The 15,405-nt window shown below is 42.4% G+C and overlaps 1 protein-coding gene across 1 annotated transcript in view; it reads right to left on the bottom strand.

Annotated features, from left to right (window-relative positions):
- Positions 1 to 623: 623 nt before the first annotated feature.
- LOC111950093 (plectin) overlaps positions 624 to 15,405 on the bottom strand; it is a 20,928-nt gene continuing 6,146 nt past the window's right edge. The window contains exons 3-6 of the mRNA XM_023967448.2: positions 9,661 to 9,813; positions 4,283 to 4,374; positions 3,966 to 4,086; positions 624 to 2,214 (exon numbers count right to left, since the gene is read on the bottom strand). Coding sequence (XP_023823216.1) covers positions 1,843 to 2,214; positions 3,966 to 4,086; positions 4,283 to 4,374; positions 9,661 to 9,813 — 738 coding nt within the window. The 3' untranslated portion in view covers positions 624 to 1,842. The remainder of the gene's footprint in view (positions 2,215 to 3,965; positions 4,087 to 4,282; positions 4,375 to 9,660; positions 9,814 to 15,405) is intronic.

The following is a 15,405-nucleotide window of genomic DNA, read 5'->3' as shown; positions in this document are numbered from 1 at the left end:
TTTTGTTGTCCCCGCACCTCCTTACTAACATTAGCTTCAGTAGCCTATCTAGATAGCTAGCTAGCTAACATGATTAGCTAGTTTGGTTGATGCAATCACGCAGCAAACAGCTAATAATTTAAACTAACTGAATAAATGTGTTTGGCAAAGGATAAAGAAGATGAAACGCTCTGCTGTTGCTACCCAAGGCCAAGGGATACTGAAGTTACTGAAACTGTTAGTCAGCTAGACAGTTTGTTAGTCCAGTAATGTTAGCATATTATCCTATTTCCACTGCTGGTGATTATTGAAATATATTTGTGGAGCAAATTTCACTGACTTAAAAGTACAAACCCTAGAAATKACGCCACAGTGCAGTCTACAGAGACAATATAACACATTTGTCCAACAGAACAGTTGGATGGCTTATGCAGAAAAAGAGAATTGATGGATTACAGCACCACCATAGCTTTCACAAATACAGAGACAGTCAGCCATCATGGCGTCAGTCTTTTCATGCATAGTGACACCTACTGATGTGAACTGATAACGCAGGTTTGGTTAGAATTGAGTGCAATGGAATGAGTGACAGTCGATAACATCTACTTCATGAAAAAATTATCACAATATTATTTTCAAATAAAAATGTTTCAAGTAGATTTAATGATTGACAATATGGATTTTACAGGCAATCAGTTCCTACGGTGAGAAGCAGGGATCCAACCTCTGGTGGGCCAGATGGAGAYCAGCACAATGTCACAAGGTTCGTGGTTTTATGACTTACACATWAAAAAAMAAMAACATTGTTACAAATTCTRCTGTGTATAATATTAAATGTAACCCTGCCTTGTTACAAATTATACTGTGTATAGTGCTAAATGTAACTCTGCCGTACATAAAGGCTTCAGAATGCACAATAACAAGGTTTGTAGGAGTTTGAAAGGGTTTGATTCACCTTAGGCCAGGAGTGTTTCCAATTCACATGTCCTGACAAGAAAAACCCCAGCCCTATTCATAGAACAGATGAAAAGGGAAGCTATCTATAATAAGAATATTTTATCATAGCCTACGAATAGGACCCAGAGTTTTACCTGACCGGTGCSACRCCACTTTTGAACCTGTGGTGCCACCTCTCAATGTCGCCCTCTGGTTAGATACACAGTCACAAGCAGATTMATTCTCCAATCTCTTAGTCTGATTAAAGGGGCAATCCTTATTTGCTACGGCAACATACATTTAAGCATGTATTGATGGTTTAACGAGAGAAATCGGCTGGCGATAATCTAGTGGCCATCAGTGGTTGCAATTGGCCCTGTTTGTTTACATGTATGTTTTTTACAAACATGGGAGTAAAACAAGCTTATATTTTGGGCTCTGATGGAGTATGACAGTTGAACTAAGCTCATTAGGCATTTGTATGCATTTATATGTTATACTCTTCAAGAATCAATGGGTAGATATCATTCATTTCTAAGTCCAAAAATGTATGTTTCCCTAGCAACTAAGGATTRCCCCTTTAATCAGACAYGTGTGACAGTCAACATGACTGCTTGTCATTACAGTAGAAAATGTGTGCCTACAGTTGGAGGGAAAATCTCCAACCCAAATGTAGTATCCAGGCACCAATAGACAGAATACTCTGAAAAATCTTTTCCTAAAGCCAAACAGATCAGAGCGGTGCACAGTACTAGTAGATTGGAGAATTAATCTGCTTGTGACTGTGTATCTAACTATCAGCTCAATGTATCTCTCCCAGTAAGAATCCACAGTCAGAAAGATTGATAAAGTAGCTACCAGTAAATACAGTACATAGATATGAGTTGTAACCCTCCCTTAAATGCATGTGCTTTTGTGTATGATGTGTTATAATAAGTCTATGGTATGAAACCCGTCCTCCAGTCTGCTGCCGCTCGACGACCGCGATGCCTGCAATGCCTGCTCTGCATCCTGGCCACTATGACGACCCGCCTTCCCCCTTTTCAGCCTGTCCCTCCAGGTGACAGGGGTACTTTGGGGGTTGGGAGAGGGGGAACGGACGGGGGTACTAACGGGAACCTGTCCAGTGGTGTAGGTCAAGGGGGTAGAAGCTGGCCTCTGGAGAGGGGGTCTGTTGGTCCTCCTCAGCAGCCCCAGACGGGACGGCTTCCTCTGGGCTTGTTCTGCTGCCTGTTGTTGCTGTCTCTGGAGCTCTTGCTGGCTCTGGAGCTGTTGCTGGAGGATCAACCGGACATCGTCCTGATAAAGGGACGTTTTTATTCATCTCATCATGGTATTCCAGTATTGCAATTGTATTTATATTGTTTATGTTTTTTTGCCCAACGCTGCAACCTCTACCCCCTTAAACACCAAACTTGGTACAACTTGGTTTATATTCTGACTACTTGTCTTTTTAGTTCATTCTGACCTAGAATCAGCTCTGTCCCCTAATTCATAAGTGGTTTATGAATCATTAGAAAGAATTTGACAGGCTGTTGCTAGATCAGTGGTCTACTTTCCCCAAGATGGTAATATAATATCATGTTCTATTGCACCCCTAGGAGGGAGCTGGTCCACCAGATGGCCCCTGAGGTCCCAGGCTCTATTACTACAGTATCATGCTAGGACACCAGCTGGTGATATGTACCGTCTGGATGCACTGTACGTGTAAATAATGTACGTGTATTTCTACCCATGCAGGACCGTGCACAGGGACAGGTGCTTTATCATCTGCTCTTGAATTCTTAAATAATAACTTCATAATATAATATTAATCATAATCATCTAACTCATGATATATGGCTGGCTGGCGAGTGGCTTGTGTGGATAATGTAGTACATTTGGTGGTTAGCTAGAGTCTAAACAACCTGTGTTGCTGCTGCCCTGACACATATGTGCAACTACTGACTGAAGAAGGGATGGAGTAGAGTAAGAGGGTTGTTGACGCAGCCGCTCCCCTCATTGTGTGTGTGTGCGTGTGTGGTGTGTGTGTGTGTGTGTGTGGTGTGTGTGTTGTGTGTGTGTGTGTGTGTGTGTGTGTGTTGTGTGTGTGTGGTGTGTGTGTGTGTGTGTGTGTGTGTGTGTGTGTGTGTGGTGGTGTGTGTGTGTGTGTGTGTGTGTTGGGGAAGCTACTCTGAAAATATACAGTATTTACCAAGCTACCCATTAATGACTTCACACTGAAAGAAGTCAGATGTTAACAGAATGTGTAATTTAGCCTACTGAACTCAAAAAGTGGGAAATAGGCACACAAAGTGTTTCAAGTGAGTGCCAAAAGAGAAAGGACATTCTTGCTCGTTCACCCATATTTTATTTTATTTTATTTTTGCAAAAAAAAATAGTGTCTAGTTCCCGTATTTAGCTACACCACTACATGGCAAAAAAAGTTATTAACTACTGAAAAACACTAATATTAAAATTACAAAATGGTATGAAATTACTTGTCGAACTAAATGTAGTTCACCACTCCCCAACACTGGTGTTACACCATAGGTAATTTGCTATGTCCCCTGATTAGTCAGAGCTTGTTTCCACAGTAACATGTTCGTACTGAATGTACTGTATGTCTCAGACATATCCATTTTTTCCTTCCCATAGACTGTGACTCTCTCTCTACTCTCTCTCCTCTACATTCTCTCTCTGCTCCCATTACTCAAGCGCTCTTTCACCTTTTTCTTTCAACTATCTCTCTCAATCTTCTCTCTTCACTCTACAGTATATCCACTCTATCTACAGTACGATACCCAGAACTCCATCCCCTCTCTGGCTCTTCTGCTCTCTCCCTTCCCTTCCTCCCCTCGTCCTTCTCCTCCCTCTCTCCCCTCCTCACTCATTCTTTCCCTCTTCCATCTTCCTCCCTCTATCTCTCTCAGTACCTTCTTCTCCCCCTCCTTCTCCCTTCCCTCCACCTCTCTCTCAGTACCTCCCTCTCCCTTTCCCTCCCTCCCACTCTCTCTCTCTCAGTACCTCCCTCTCCCTTTCCCTCCCTCCCACTCTCTCTCTCTCAGTACCTTCCAGTCCTCTACTTCCAAAGCGAGCTCCAGTCTTTTCTGCACGGCCTCCAGCAGCTGGTTGTTAAGTAACATCATCTCTGTCTTACTGCGGAGAAGCTCCGCCTCCATGGCCTTCTTCCTGTACAACAGGAAGTGGAGAAAAAAAACCATCAACGTCTCATTCTTCTTTCTGGAAAGATGCAGATCCCTCTTTTAGACGAGCAGTACTGACAACTCTCTTTGCCGTGGTGTGTGGTGTGTGCGTGYGTGTGTGTTAAGTGTGTCAGCCATGTGTGTCTGCATGCATGCACATTCGTGTGTATGTGAATACTCACTTCTCCATGGCATCGTCTCTGTCCCGTAGTGCCTGTTGTAGAACAGCACTGTCATCCACATCATTTTCTCTACGACCCCCGGACTTGGCATCCTTGGTAAACCAAAAGGAAAGAGTGGTCGGGAAAGAAAGGAAGTTTGTATAATTGACATTCATACGGTCATTGAGATAAAATTGTGTTTCTTGCAGTGGAAGTCGGTGCCTTTTAAGACGATGGAGGACAATTAATTAATTTCTTGAGCATGGCCTTATTTCTATTACAGCAAATGTGATGACTGTCATTCATATTCCATTCACCCAGTTCAATATAACATTGATAGGTTTAGGCTACTACATGATACTCAAATGTTCCCTATGCCCATCATGAGGTTGCTACAACCTAGCCTATGAATAAAGGTTTACAACGTAGATACACACAGGTCGAGAGAAACATTTGAAGTGACACATGGACAGACAGTGACACATTCAGGACCACCTTGGACACTCTTGCCTGCATCTATCTAGGGTGTAATCATTGTTCCAACAGTTGCAAACGAGTGCAGATGCAGCTATGTTTATCCCTGTTTCATTCTGTTTGCTTTTGTTTAAGAAACGTTTTTCAACAGAATCTGAGAAATGAATACACCCCTGATCACACGTAAACACAGCTCACTTTCATAGGAGCCCCATTGTATTCCTTCTCGCATCTATGAGCTCTACTCCTCTCACCTTTTCCCTTCATTTGTGGACTTCAATGGACAACACATCAGCTCTATGTGACCAGGCAAAAAAACTTTCCAAGCCAAATCATATCATAACCGCTACACACAGCCTACATCGTCGTTACCATATTAGCTAAAATAACGTCATAGTCAACATAGCTAATATAACTAACGTGTTAATAAACCCACTACAAYCATGTAGTAACGTTACAGTCTATAGTCAGTAAGCAGTTTAGCAGTAACACTGTCATGCCAAATAGTGTCCCCCGGCCAAACTGTGTCCCCTTCTGCRTCACAATAGAATTCGATAAGTTCAAGCTTCTGTTGCTAGGGCTGTKACTAAAACTTGAAACATTTTGACCGGATTACGTAATGAACCAAGTGTCCACTGCTATGCTGGTTGCTTGGCTCTATTTTAYCTCGTAGTGGTCGCGAAGGAAGGAGGATCCGGGCAGTTCTACTTCTATTTCACTGCATAAACGCTCGCTCAGTCCRAACAAAATTATTAGCTCAGAATAGTTCTCCAAGGACGGTGTTTTTGACGGTGACGACCTGCTGACTACCTGCTGCTTCAGAGGACCGAAACGACTGGAAAGAAAACACTTTGTTTACCATGTATTTGTCTTTATATAAGTAAATATTGTTATGTAGGAATACATATTTTAAGCGGTTTTTAGATTGACGTTGCTAGCTACTGTACTTATATACCTCAGCCTGCCTAGTCAGCTAGCCAGCTACAGTAGCCAGCTAGCTAGCCAGACAGTTTTATTTAGCTAACATTAGCTAGCTAGCTAGCAAGCTACTGTAACTGTTAATGCAGCTTTTTGTTTGTATGTAGTTGCACTTCAATGGCATCCCTCTGGGAGATTTTCTTTTATCTTTCCAACCAGGCAAAGTACTATGAAGACAGCACTGATCTCGACAAGAGGCGCAACATGCAGAGAAATTCAYTGTTCAGGGTAACGTTAAGCAGTTAACTTCTATTAGATAACTGGGCGGATTTCGTATGGACAACCATATTCCATCTAATGTTAACTAGTTGCTAGCTATACATATAGTTCAGTGGAGGCTGCTGAGGGGAGGATGGCTCATAATATGTCTGGAATGGAGTAAATGGGATGGTATCAAACATGTGGTTTCCATGTGGTTGATACCATTCAATTGACTCCATTCCAGCCATGATTATGARCCGTCCTCCCCTCAGCAGCCTCCACTGATATAGTTATATGTCTGTCATATTGAGGTGTCTRGCTATAAGTTAAACCTGATCAATCAAATTAATAGGTGTAAATAACCAATTATGGTAATTCCAAATGCTCTTAACTAGGTATCTTCGCTAGACAGACAGTGGGGGGGGGGAGAGAAAGGATGAAAGTGAGAGAGGGAGGGAGAGAGAGGTGGGAAGAGAGTGGAGGACAGAGAGAGAAAGACAGCAGTGCAAATGTACTTAGACTTGAGTATTTCAACAACTCTTCTTTTCAAACTTGTTAGGCAATCATATCTACCTACGGGGAAAGGATGGCCAGCGACACAGGAGGGTGATTTTTACTGAGGAGGAGAAGGAGGCCGTGCTGACCGAGATGCATGCTGGTCATTTCAGAGTGAAGCACATGATTTCTAAAATCAACCTACACTTCTTCTGACGGGGAATTGTCAATGAGGTGGACAGCTGGGCAAGTGAAATAACCTTTTGTTTATCAATCAATCAATCACATTCCATTATATCAGAACTTATTATGACTTCAATGAATGTCATATCAGAGAGCACACAATGTTTCAATTTGTCACTTTTTGCTTAAAGGTCAGTACCCTGTCTAGCCTGCCAGAAGATTGAGAGGGYGAAGACTGTGGMGCCGGAGTTGAAGCCCATCAAAGTTGTTTCACCATGGCACATGATCGGTAAGTGTCCTTTTTTATTACATCATCTACAGCTAATGTTGTTGTCATTATCTGCTAAGAAGGTTTTCTTGCTCTATCATACCAGGCACATAATATGTGAGAAACACAGATKAACTAAAWASACGAGCACTGCAAACACTCAGAWCAAAGAGAGYAGCAGTGYCTGGACTTTGCAGTCTCCCTCTTCACGTCCCCCTTCTGAGACTGACWGTCTGTTGAGAACAAGTGACAGGCAGAACCTCCCACCCACACAGCAACCACCTCCTCTACATTCCACACACCAGAATTCAGTATTTTAGTCTATGATTGCCATGTGAGTGCACAACAAATCTGTGAAAATAAATTAATGACACAACTGTACCAAAAACKATGTAAGTTTATGTATTAAAATCTTAAATAATGCCAGGTTGGTTTTCACAGCTGTTTCACAAGGTGTTCATTATTGTAAGTTGTGAGGTATCCTTTGATGGTATTTATTTGTTCCACATTATTCATTGTTGTATTTTAGGACGTACAATAGAGACATATATATTCAACCACAAGGGTGTACTAATGAGCTACGCGAGATATATATATATTTTTTTATCATAATAGAGGATTACTGAAATTATATTATTTCAGTGTAGATAAGGGAAGGTTAAAATAAAAACATGACAGCCAGACAAGCCAGTTATTGAATCAATCTGATTTGCATATGAATGGAGTGGAAATTAGCTGTTTTCCTGATCTGTAAGGTAAGTAACTTGAATGTGTCAAGCAGATTACACGTTTTCTTTGCCATTTCCGAAATGTAGCAATGTTTAAGACATGGATTTCGTGTTATTATGTTAGGAAGGTACCCAAATTAAGTTTTACATTTATTGGCTAAACATAACTTGTTTAAACAGCGAAATTGTCGCGGAAATCAGCCTTGTTTGCTTAGCGATGATGAAAAGAACGTCTTTTAGGCTGCAATGATCTCCAAACGTCTAATCATTAGGTCRTCACACTGTTGATATAGCAACGGACGGTAATAGTTTATCGAATCCCATTGTAAATCAGAGGGGGATACTATTTGGCTGGGGAACATTATTTGTCATAACAAGCCCCGGTGGCCATAAATTAATAAAACCAGAAGTTTACTTTGACTTGGAAGAGTTCCAGTGATGTGTTGGCTAGTCATAGCCAGCTAGTTAATAAMATGGGCTTAACTAGCAAGCTGCATWTGTTAAACTGAAACAAAATGACTCTCTCTCTCTCTTACTTCTCCTTTATTTTTAAGAAATGAATTTGTTAAAAACTGTTCAACTATTGTGTTTCTATCTCTTTGAGTTAACTACTCACCACATTTTATGCAATGCTGTCCTAGCTAGCTGTAGCTTATGCTTTCAGTACTACAGTCTATTCTCTGATCCTTCGATTGGGTGGACAACATGTCAGTCCATGCTGCAAGAGCTCTCATACTTTTTGTTTTTAGGTATGTTCTTAAAACTGCGTTGTTGGTTAAGTGCTTGTAAGTAAGCATTTCAATGTAAGGTTGTATTCCAAATAAAATGTTATTTGATAGGTTGGAGGACATACTCTGGAAGATGTAATAATTAGATATCCCTCTTGTGGTGTGGGGGCTGTGCTTTGGCAAAGTGRGTGGGGTTATATCCTGCCTGTTTGGCCCTGTCCGGGGGTATAGTCGGATGGGGTCACAGTGCCTCCTGACCCCTCCTGTCTCAGCCTCCAGTATTTATGCTGCAGTAGTTTATGTGTCGGGGGGCTAGGGTCAGTCTGTTATATCTGGAGTACTTCTCTTGTCTTATCCGGTGTCCTGTGTGAATTTAAGTATGCTCTCTCTAATTCTCTCTTTCTTTCTCTCTCTCGGAGGATCTGAGCCCTAGGACCATGCCTCAGGACTACCTGGCATGATGACTCCTTGCTGTCCCCAGTCCACCTGGCCGTGCTGCTGCTCCAGTTTCAACTGTTCTGCCTGCGGCTATGGAACCCTGACCTGTTCACCGGACGTGCTACCTGTCCCAGACCTGCTGTTTTCAACTCTCTAGAGACAGCAGGAGCGATAGAGATACTCTTAATGATCGGCTATGAAAAGCCAACTGACATTTACTCCTGAGGTGCTGACTTGTTGCACCCTCGACAACTACTGCGATTATTTGATTTGATTTGATTACTGTGTAAGTCTATAGAAGAGGGTGAGARCCACGAGCCTTCATTGGTTTTGTATTGAAGTCAATGTACCCAGAGGAGGAGCTAGCTSTCCTCCRSCTACACCATGGTGCTACCCYACAGAGTGCTGTTGAGGCTACTGTAGACCTTCATTGCAAAACAGTGTGTTTTTATCAATTATTTGGTGACGTGAACATATTTAATATAGCTTTATCTAAAAAKGATAACCTTTTAAATGTTTTACMATTTTTATGAAATTCACTGAGAAGGACGGTCCTCCCCTTCCTCTGAGCAGCCACCACTGGTTTCTTGGTATCGATGGTTCTTCTGCCTAAATTGTTTGCTAATATATTCTGATGCGATTTAAACTCCCCTGAGAGGTATGATGAGCACAAGACTGTGTCATAATTCACTAAAAACAAATTGGAGGAAATATTTTGGAACCCAAAAACTKAAATAAATGTTATTGTTTTGACAATCAGGTAGCAACTCCTCAAAATATAGTCTGAGCTCACCTGTATTGTGTGGCTGAGACCTGTGAGCTAGTTTAGACTCACCCTGTGCTGTGTGGCTCAGTGCTAGTTTAGGCTCACCTGTGCTATGTGACTCAGTGCTAGTTAAGACTCACCTGTGCTGTGTGGTTCAATGCTAGTTTGTGTGCTACGTTCCGCAGCAGAACCAGTGCTGTATCCAGACTGTTCTCCTGACCAGAGGGTTCTACTGGGCTGGACTCTGTCAAAGGAAGCAACAACCTCAGAATGGAGTGAACCTCCTCTGTAACCTGCAGAGAGAGATAGGGGTAGCAAGGGAGGGGTGGGGGTAGAGAGAGGGGGGGAGAGAGAGAGGTGTCAGCTAGAAAGATGTGTCGGCATTGAGTAATTGTCTCTGGCCCCCTCCCAGTTAGGGGGAGTGATGAGCTCTACAGCAGTCTCACAACTCAATCGCTGGTTGAAAACCTTTTTCTGCCCCTCCCAAAAGATAGAATTTGTAGATAATTGGCCCTCTTTCTGGGACTCACCCACAAACAGGACCAAGCCTGGACTGTTGAGGAGTGACGGACTCCATCCTAGCTGGAGGGGTGCTCTCATCTTATCTACGAAAATAGACAGTGCTCTAACTCCCCTAGCTTCACAATGAGATAGGGTGCAGGCCAGGCAGCAGGCTGTTTGCCAGCCTGCCAGCTTAGTGGAGCTGCCACTAGCACAGTCAGTGTAGTCAGCTCAGCTATCCCCTTGAGACTGTGTCTCTGCCTCGATTAGGTTGGGCAAAACTAAACATGGCAGTGTTCGCTTTGCAATCTCACTGGAATAAAGACCTCCCTATTCCTGCCATTATTGAAAGAGATTGTGATATCTCACATCTCAAAATAGGGCCACTTAATGTTAGATCCCTCACTTCCAAGGCAGTTACAGTCAATTAACTAATCACTGATCAAATCTTGATGTGATTGGCCTGACTGAAACATGGCTTAAGCCTGAGAATTAACTGTGTTAAATGAGGCCTCTCCTCCTGGTTACACTAGAACACCATATCCCCCGCGCATCCCACAACAGGCGGAGGTGTTGCTAACATTTACGATAACAAATTTCCATTTCCATTTAAAAACGACGTTTTCGTCTTTTGAGCTTCTAGTCATGAAATCTATGCAGCCTTCTCAATCACTTTTTATGCTACTGTTTACAGGCCTCCTGGGCCATATACAGCGTTCCTCACTGAGTTCCCTGAATTCCTATCGGACCTTGTAGTCATGGCAGATAATATAATTTTTGGTGACTTTAATATTCACATGGAAAAGTCCACAGACCCACTCCAAAGGCTTTCAGAGCATCACCAACATGTTTCTGGACCTACTCACTGCACAGTCATACTCTGGACCTAGTTTTTGTCCCGTGGAATAAATGTGGAGGATCTTAATGTTTTTCCTCATAATCCTGGACTATCGGACCACCATTTTATAACTTTTCAATCGCAACAAATAATCTGCTCAGACCCCAACCAAGGATCATCAAAGCCGTGCTATAATGATTTTATGACCACTATTGTTTTCACTATCTATTTTACCTCTTGGTGATGTTTAAATTTTTTTTATTTTTATTAACCTTTATTTAACCAGCTAGGCTAGTTGAGAACAAGTTCTCATTTACAACTGCGACCTGGCCAAGATCAAGCAAAGCAGTTCGACACATACAACAACACAGAGTTACACATGGAATAACAAACATAGGGTCAATAATAGAGTAGAAAAGTCTATATACAGTGTGTTGCAAATGAGGTAAGATAAGGGAGGTCCATTTGCACACATTGTATATAGATTTTTCTATTGTGTTATTGACCTGTATTTTTTTGTTTACTCCATGTGTAACTCTGTGTTGTTGTTTATTGTCGCACTGCTTTGCTTTCTTTGGCCAGGTCGCAGTTGTAAATGAGAACTTTTCTCAACTGGCCACTACCTGGTTAAATAAAGGTTACATTTAAAAAACTAATGTTAAAAATCCCTAGGAGGCATGCGTCACTTGAGTGGGTTAAGTCACTGACGTGATCTTCCTGGCCGGGTTGGCGCCTCCCCTTGGGTTGTGCCGTGGAGGAGATCTTTGTGGGCTATGTTCGGCCTTGTCTCAGGATGGTAAGTTGGTGGTTGAGATATCCCTCTATACAACCACTGTTGATTATTTATTTGACCCTGCTGGTCATCTATGAACATTTGAACATCTTGGCCATGTTCTGTTATAATCTCCACCCGGCACAGCCAGAAGAGGACTGGCCACCCCTCATAGCCTGGTTCCTCTCTAGGTTCTTCCAGGTTCTGGCCTTTATAGGGAGTTTTTCCTAGCCACCATGCTTCTACATTTACATTACACTTCTAACCTGCATTGCTTGCCGTTTGGGGTTTTAAGCTGGTTTCTGTACAGCACTTTGTGACATCAGCTGATGTAAGAAGGGCTTTATAAATACATTTGATTGAAATTTGATTGAAAGAGGGGAAGAAAGTTCAACATATACACAGACTTCTAAAGGTGATGTGCTCCACAGAAACCAAAATGATTCAATCCTTGTGTGCAGTAAGACATACTCCTTATACAGTTATCAGCATAATCCATTCAGCCTATTGTTGTCTTGTTGTTATTCAACCTCTATATATAACACTGTTTCTGTTTCAGTGATTGTATGACCTTTGAAATGACCTTTGAATATCTGGTTCTGCTTGAATGCTCTGAATGCTTGGCTGTATTTGAAATGTGTGTGCGCGTGTGTGGCGCGTTACCTTCGCTCTGTGTTGACTCCATCCCAGTCCCTCTCTGTTCTCCTGTAGTTTTGTCCACCTGAGCCTTCAGCTTCAGACTGCGCCTCCGAGATAGCTCTACCTCCGACGCACCTCCTTCAACTAAACACACAGAAAGCACATTTGTAAAGAAGCACGTTAATCAACTTCCTACAAGAATTTCCCTTTTCACTTCAACTAGACATACACAGACACAGTGTTACATGCAAACACACAGACATAGACCAACACCACCTCCCCGAGCCACTCGCACATATGCACATAGACACACCACATGCACATGTACACAACCTTTCTCTTAAAAAAACTCGGACACAGTGGTAAAAAGAAACCCTGCTAATCCAGATTCCTGAGTGAAATATCAGAGATTGAGAAATCCTGTTGTACTGGATATGCGTATAACAGCTCATCACACACACACACACCACACACACACACACACACACACACAACCAACAAACACACACACACACAACACACACACACACACACACACACACCACACACACACCACACACACACACACACACACACACACACATTTGCATAGACACTACAGTACCAGTCAAAAGTTGGACACACTCCTTCCAGGGTTTTTCTTCATTTGTACTATTTTACATTGTATAATATAATAGTAAAGACATCAAAACTTAGAAATAACAATTGGAATCATGTAGTAACCAAAAAAGTGTTAAACAATCAAAATATATTTTATATTTGAGATTCTTCAAAGTAGCCACCCTTTGCCTTGATGACAGCTTTGCACACTCTTGGCATTCTCTCAACCAGCTTCATGAGGTTGCCTTGGAATGCATTTCAATTAACAGGTCTGCCTTGTAAAAGTTCATTTGTGGAATTTCTTCTCTTAATGCGTTTGAGCCAATCAGTTGTGTTGTGACAAGGTAGGGGTGGTATACGAATATAGCCTTATTTGCTATAAGACTAAGGCCATATTACGGCAAGAACAGCTCAATATGCAAAGAGAAATGACAGTATATCATTACTTCAAGACATGAGGTCAGTCAATGCGGAAAACTTGGAAAGTTTCTTCAAGTGCAGTGGCAAGAACCATCAAGCGCTATGATGAAATGGCTCTCATAAGAACCGCCACAGGAAGGAAGACCCAGAGTTTATCTCTGCTGCAGTTCATTAGAGTTCCCACCCTCAGAAATTGCAGCCCAAATAAATGCTTCACAGAGTTTAAGTAACAGACACATGTCAACATCAACTGTTCAGAGGAGACAGCGTGAATCAGGCCAACATGAGCGGATTGCTGCAAAGAAACCCTACTGAGGACACCAATACTAAGAATAAACTTGATTGGGCCAAGAAACACAAGCAATGGACATTAGACTGGTGGAAATCTGTCCTTTGGTCTGATGAGTCCAAATTTGAGATTTTTGGTTCCAACCGTCATGTCTTTGTGAGACTCAGAGTAGATGAACGGATTATCTCCGCATGTGTGGTTCCCACCGTGAAGCATGGAGGAGGAGTGTGATGGTGTGGGTGTGTTTTGCTGATGACACTGTCTGTGATTTATTTAAAATTCAAGGCACAATTAACCAGCATGGTTACCAAAGGACTCTGCATGGATACACATCCCATCTGGTTTGTACTTAGTGGGCTATCATTTGTTTTCAAGCAGGACAATGACCCAACACACCTCCAGGCTGTGTAGGGCTATTTGACCAGAAGGAGGGTGATGGAGTGCTGCATCAGATGACCTGGCCTCCACAATCCCGACCTAACCAAATTAAGATGGTTTGGGCCGATTTGGACCGCAGAGTGAAGGAAAAGCAGCAACAGATGCTCAGCATATGTGGATCTCCTTCAAAACAGTTGGAAAGCATTCCTCATGAAGCTGTTGAGAGAATGCCAAGAGTGTGATTTGTTTAACACTTTTTTTGGTTACTCCATGATTCCATGTCTTTTTTTCATAGTTTTGGATGTCTCACTATTATTCCTCAATGTAAATTTTTTATTTTTTTTTAAACTCTTGAATGAGTAGATGTGTCCAAACTTTTGATTGGTACTGTCTATATGCATGCACACAGCAGGCCGCTCACTCCGGACGGGTTGCATCACTGCTGGATATGGTAACTGCTCGGCCTCCGACTGCAAGCACGACAGAGGGTAGTGCATACGGCTAGTACATTACTGGGCCAAGCTACCTGCCATTCAGGATCTATATACAGGGTGTCAGAGGAGGGCCCTGAATATTGTCAAGACTCCAGCCACCCTAGTCAATAGACCGTTCCCTACCACATGGCAAGCGGAACCGGAGTGCCAAGCTAGGTCTGAACATCTATCAAATGGCTACCCAGACTATTTGCATTGCTCCCCCCCTCCCTCTTTTACGCTGCTGCTACTCTCTGTTGTCTATGCATAGTCACTTTAATAACTCTACCTACATGTACATATTAATACAATATACCTCGACTAACCGGTGGCCACTGCACATTGACTATGTACCGGTACACCCTGTATATAGCCTCGCTATTGTTATTTTACTGCTAGTCTATATTTTTGGGGGTAATTTTCTTAAAACTGCATTGTTGGTTAAGGGCTTTGTAAGTAAGCATTTCACTACACCTGTTGTATTCGTCGCAATGTGACTAATATATTTTGATTTGATTTGATTTTTGATTCGTAAAGGGCTCAAAGAGAGAACAATATCCACATATCTCCTTTAGCAACCATACACAGCACGAATCCAACCTGTCTCCATGAGCTGATAGCATTATATAGCACCGTATCCACACGTATTGCCACGCTGGTACTGAACGAGGTGACTTGTATTCTAGTGCAAGATATGTTCTGGTGCAAGATATTTTACTACCATAACATTTACTGCATCAAATGACATTGAATGCACATTTCTGGCCGCAACACACACAAACATAATCTCTCCTTTTTGTTCTCTTGCTCACTCTCTCTCGTTTCTCTCTCACCGTGTCTGAGACTGGTCCTAGTGTTCTGCGTCTGTTGAGCGGTCGTCCACTCCTGAATGAGGTCCGGTAACATTCCATCGATGTAGCTCTGTCTGAAGTCTCCTATCTTCACTGCCCGCATCAGAACCGTCTCCATCCCCTC

The sequence above is a fragment of the Salvelinus sp. IW2-2015 genome, linkage group LG23, assembly GCF_002910315.2.
Source record: "Salvelinus sp. IW2-2015 linkage group LG23, ASM291031v2, whole genome shotgun sequence".
Taxonomy (NCBI): domain Eukaryota; kingdom Metazoa; phylum Chordata; class Actinopteri; order Salmoniformes; family Salmonidae; genus Salvelinus; species Salvelinus sp. IW2-2015.
The sequence above is the reverse complement of the archived record's forward strand: the minus strand, read 5'-3'. Positions and strand labels throughout refer to the sequence as shown.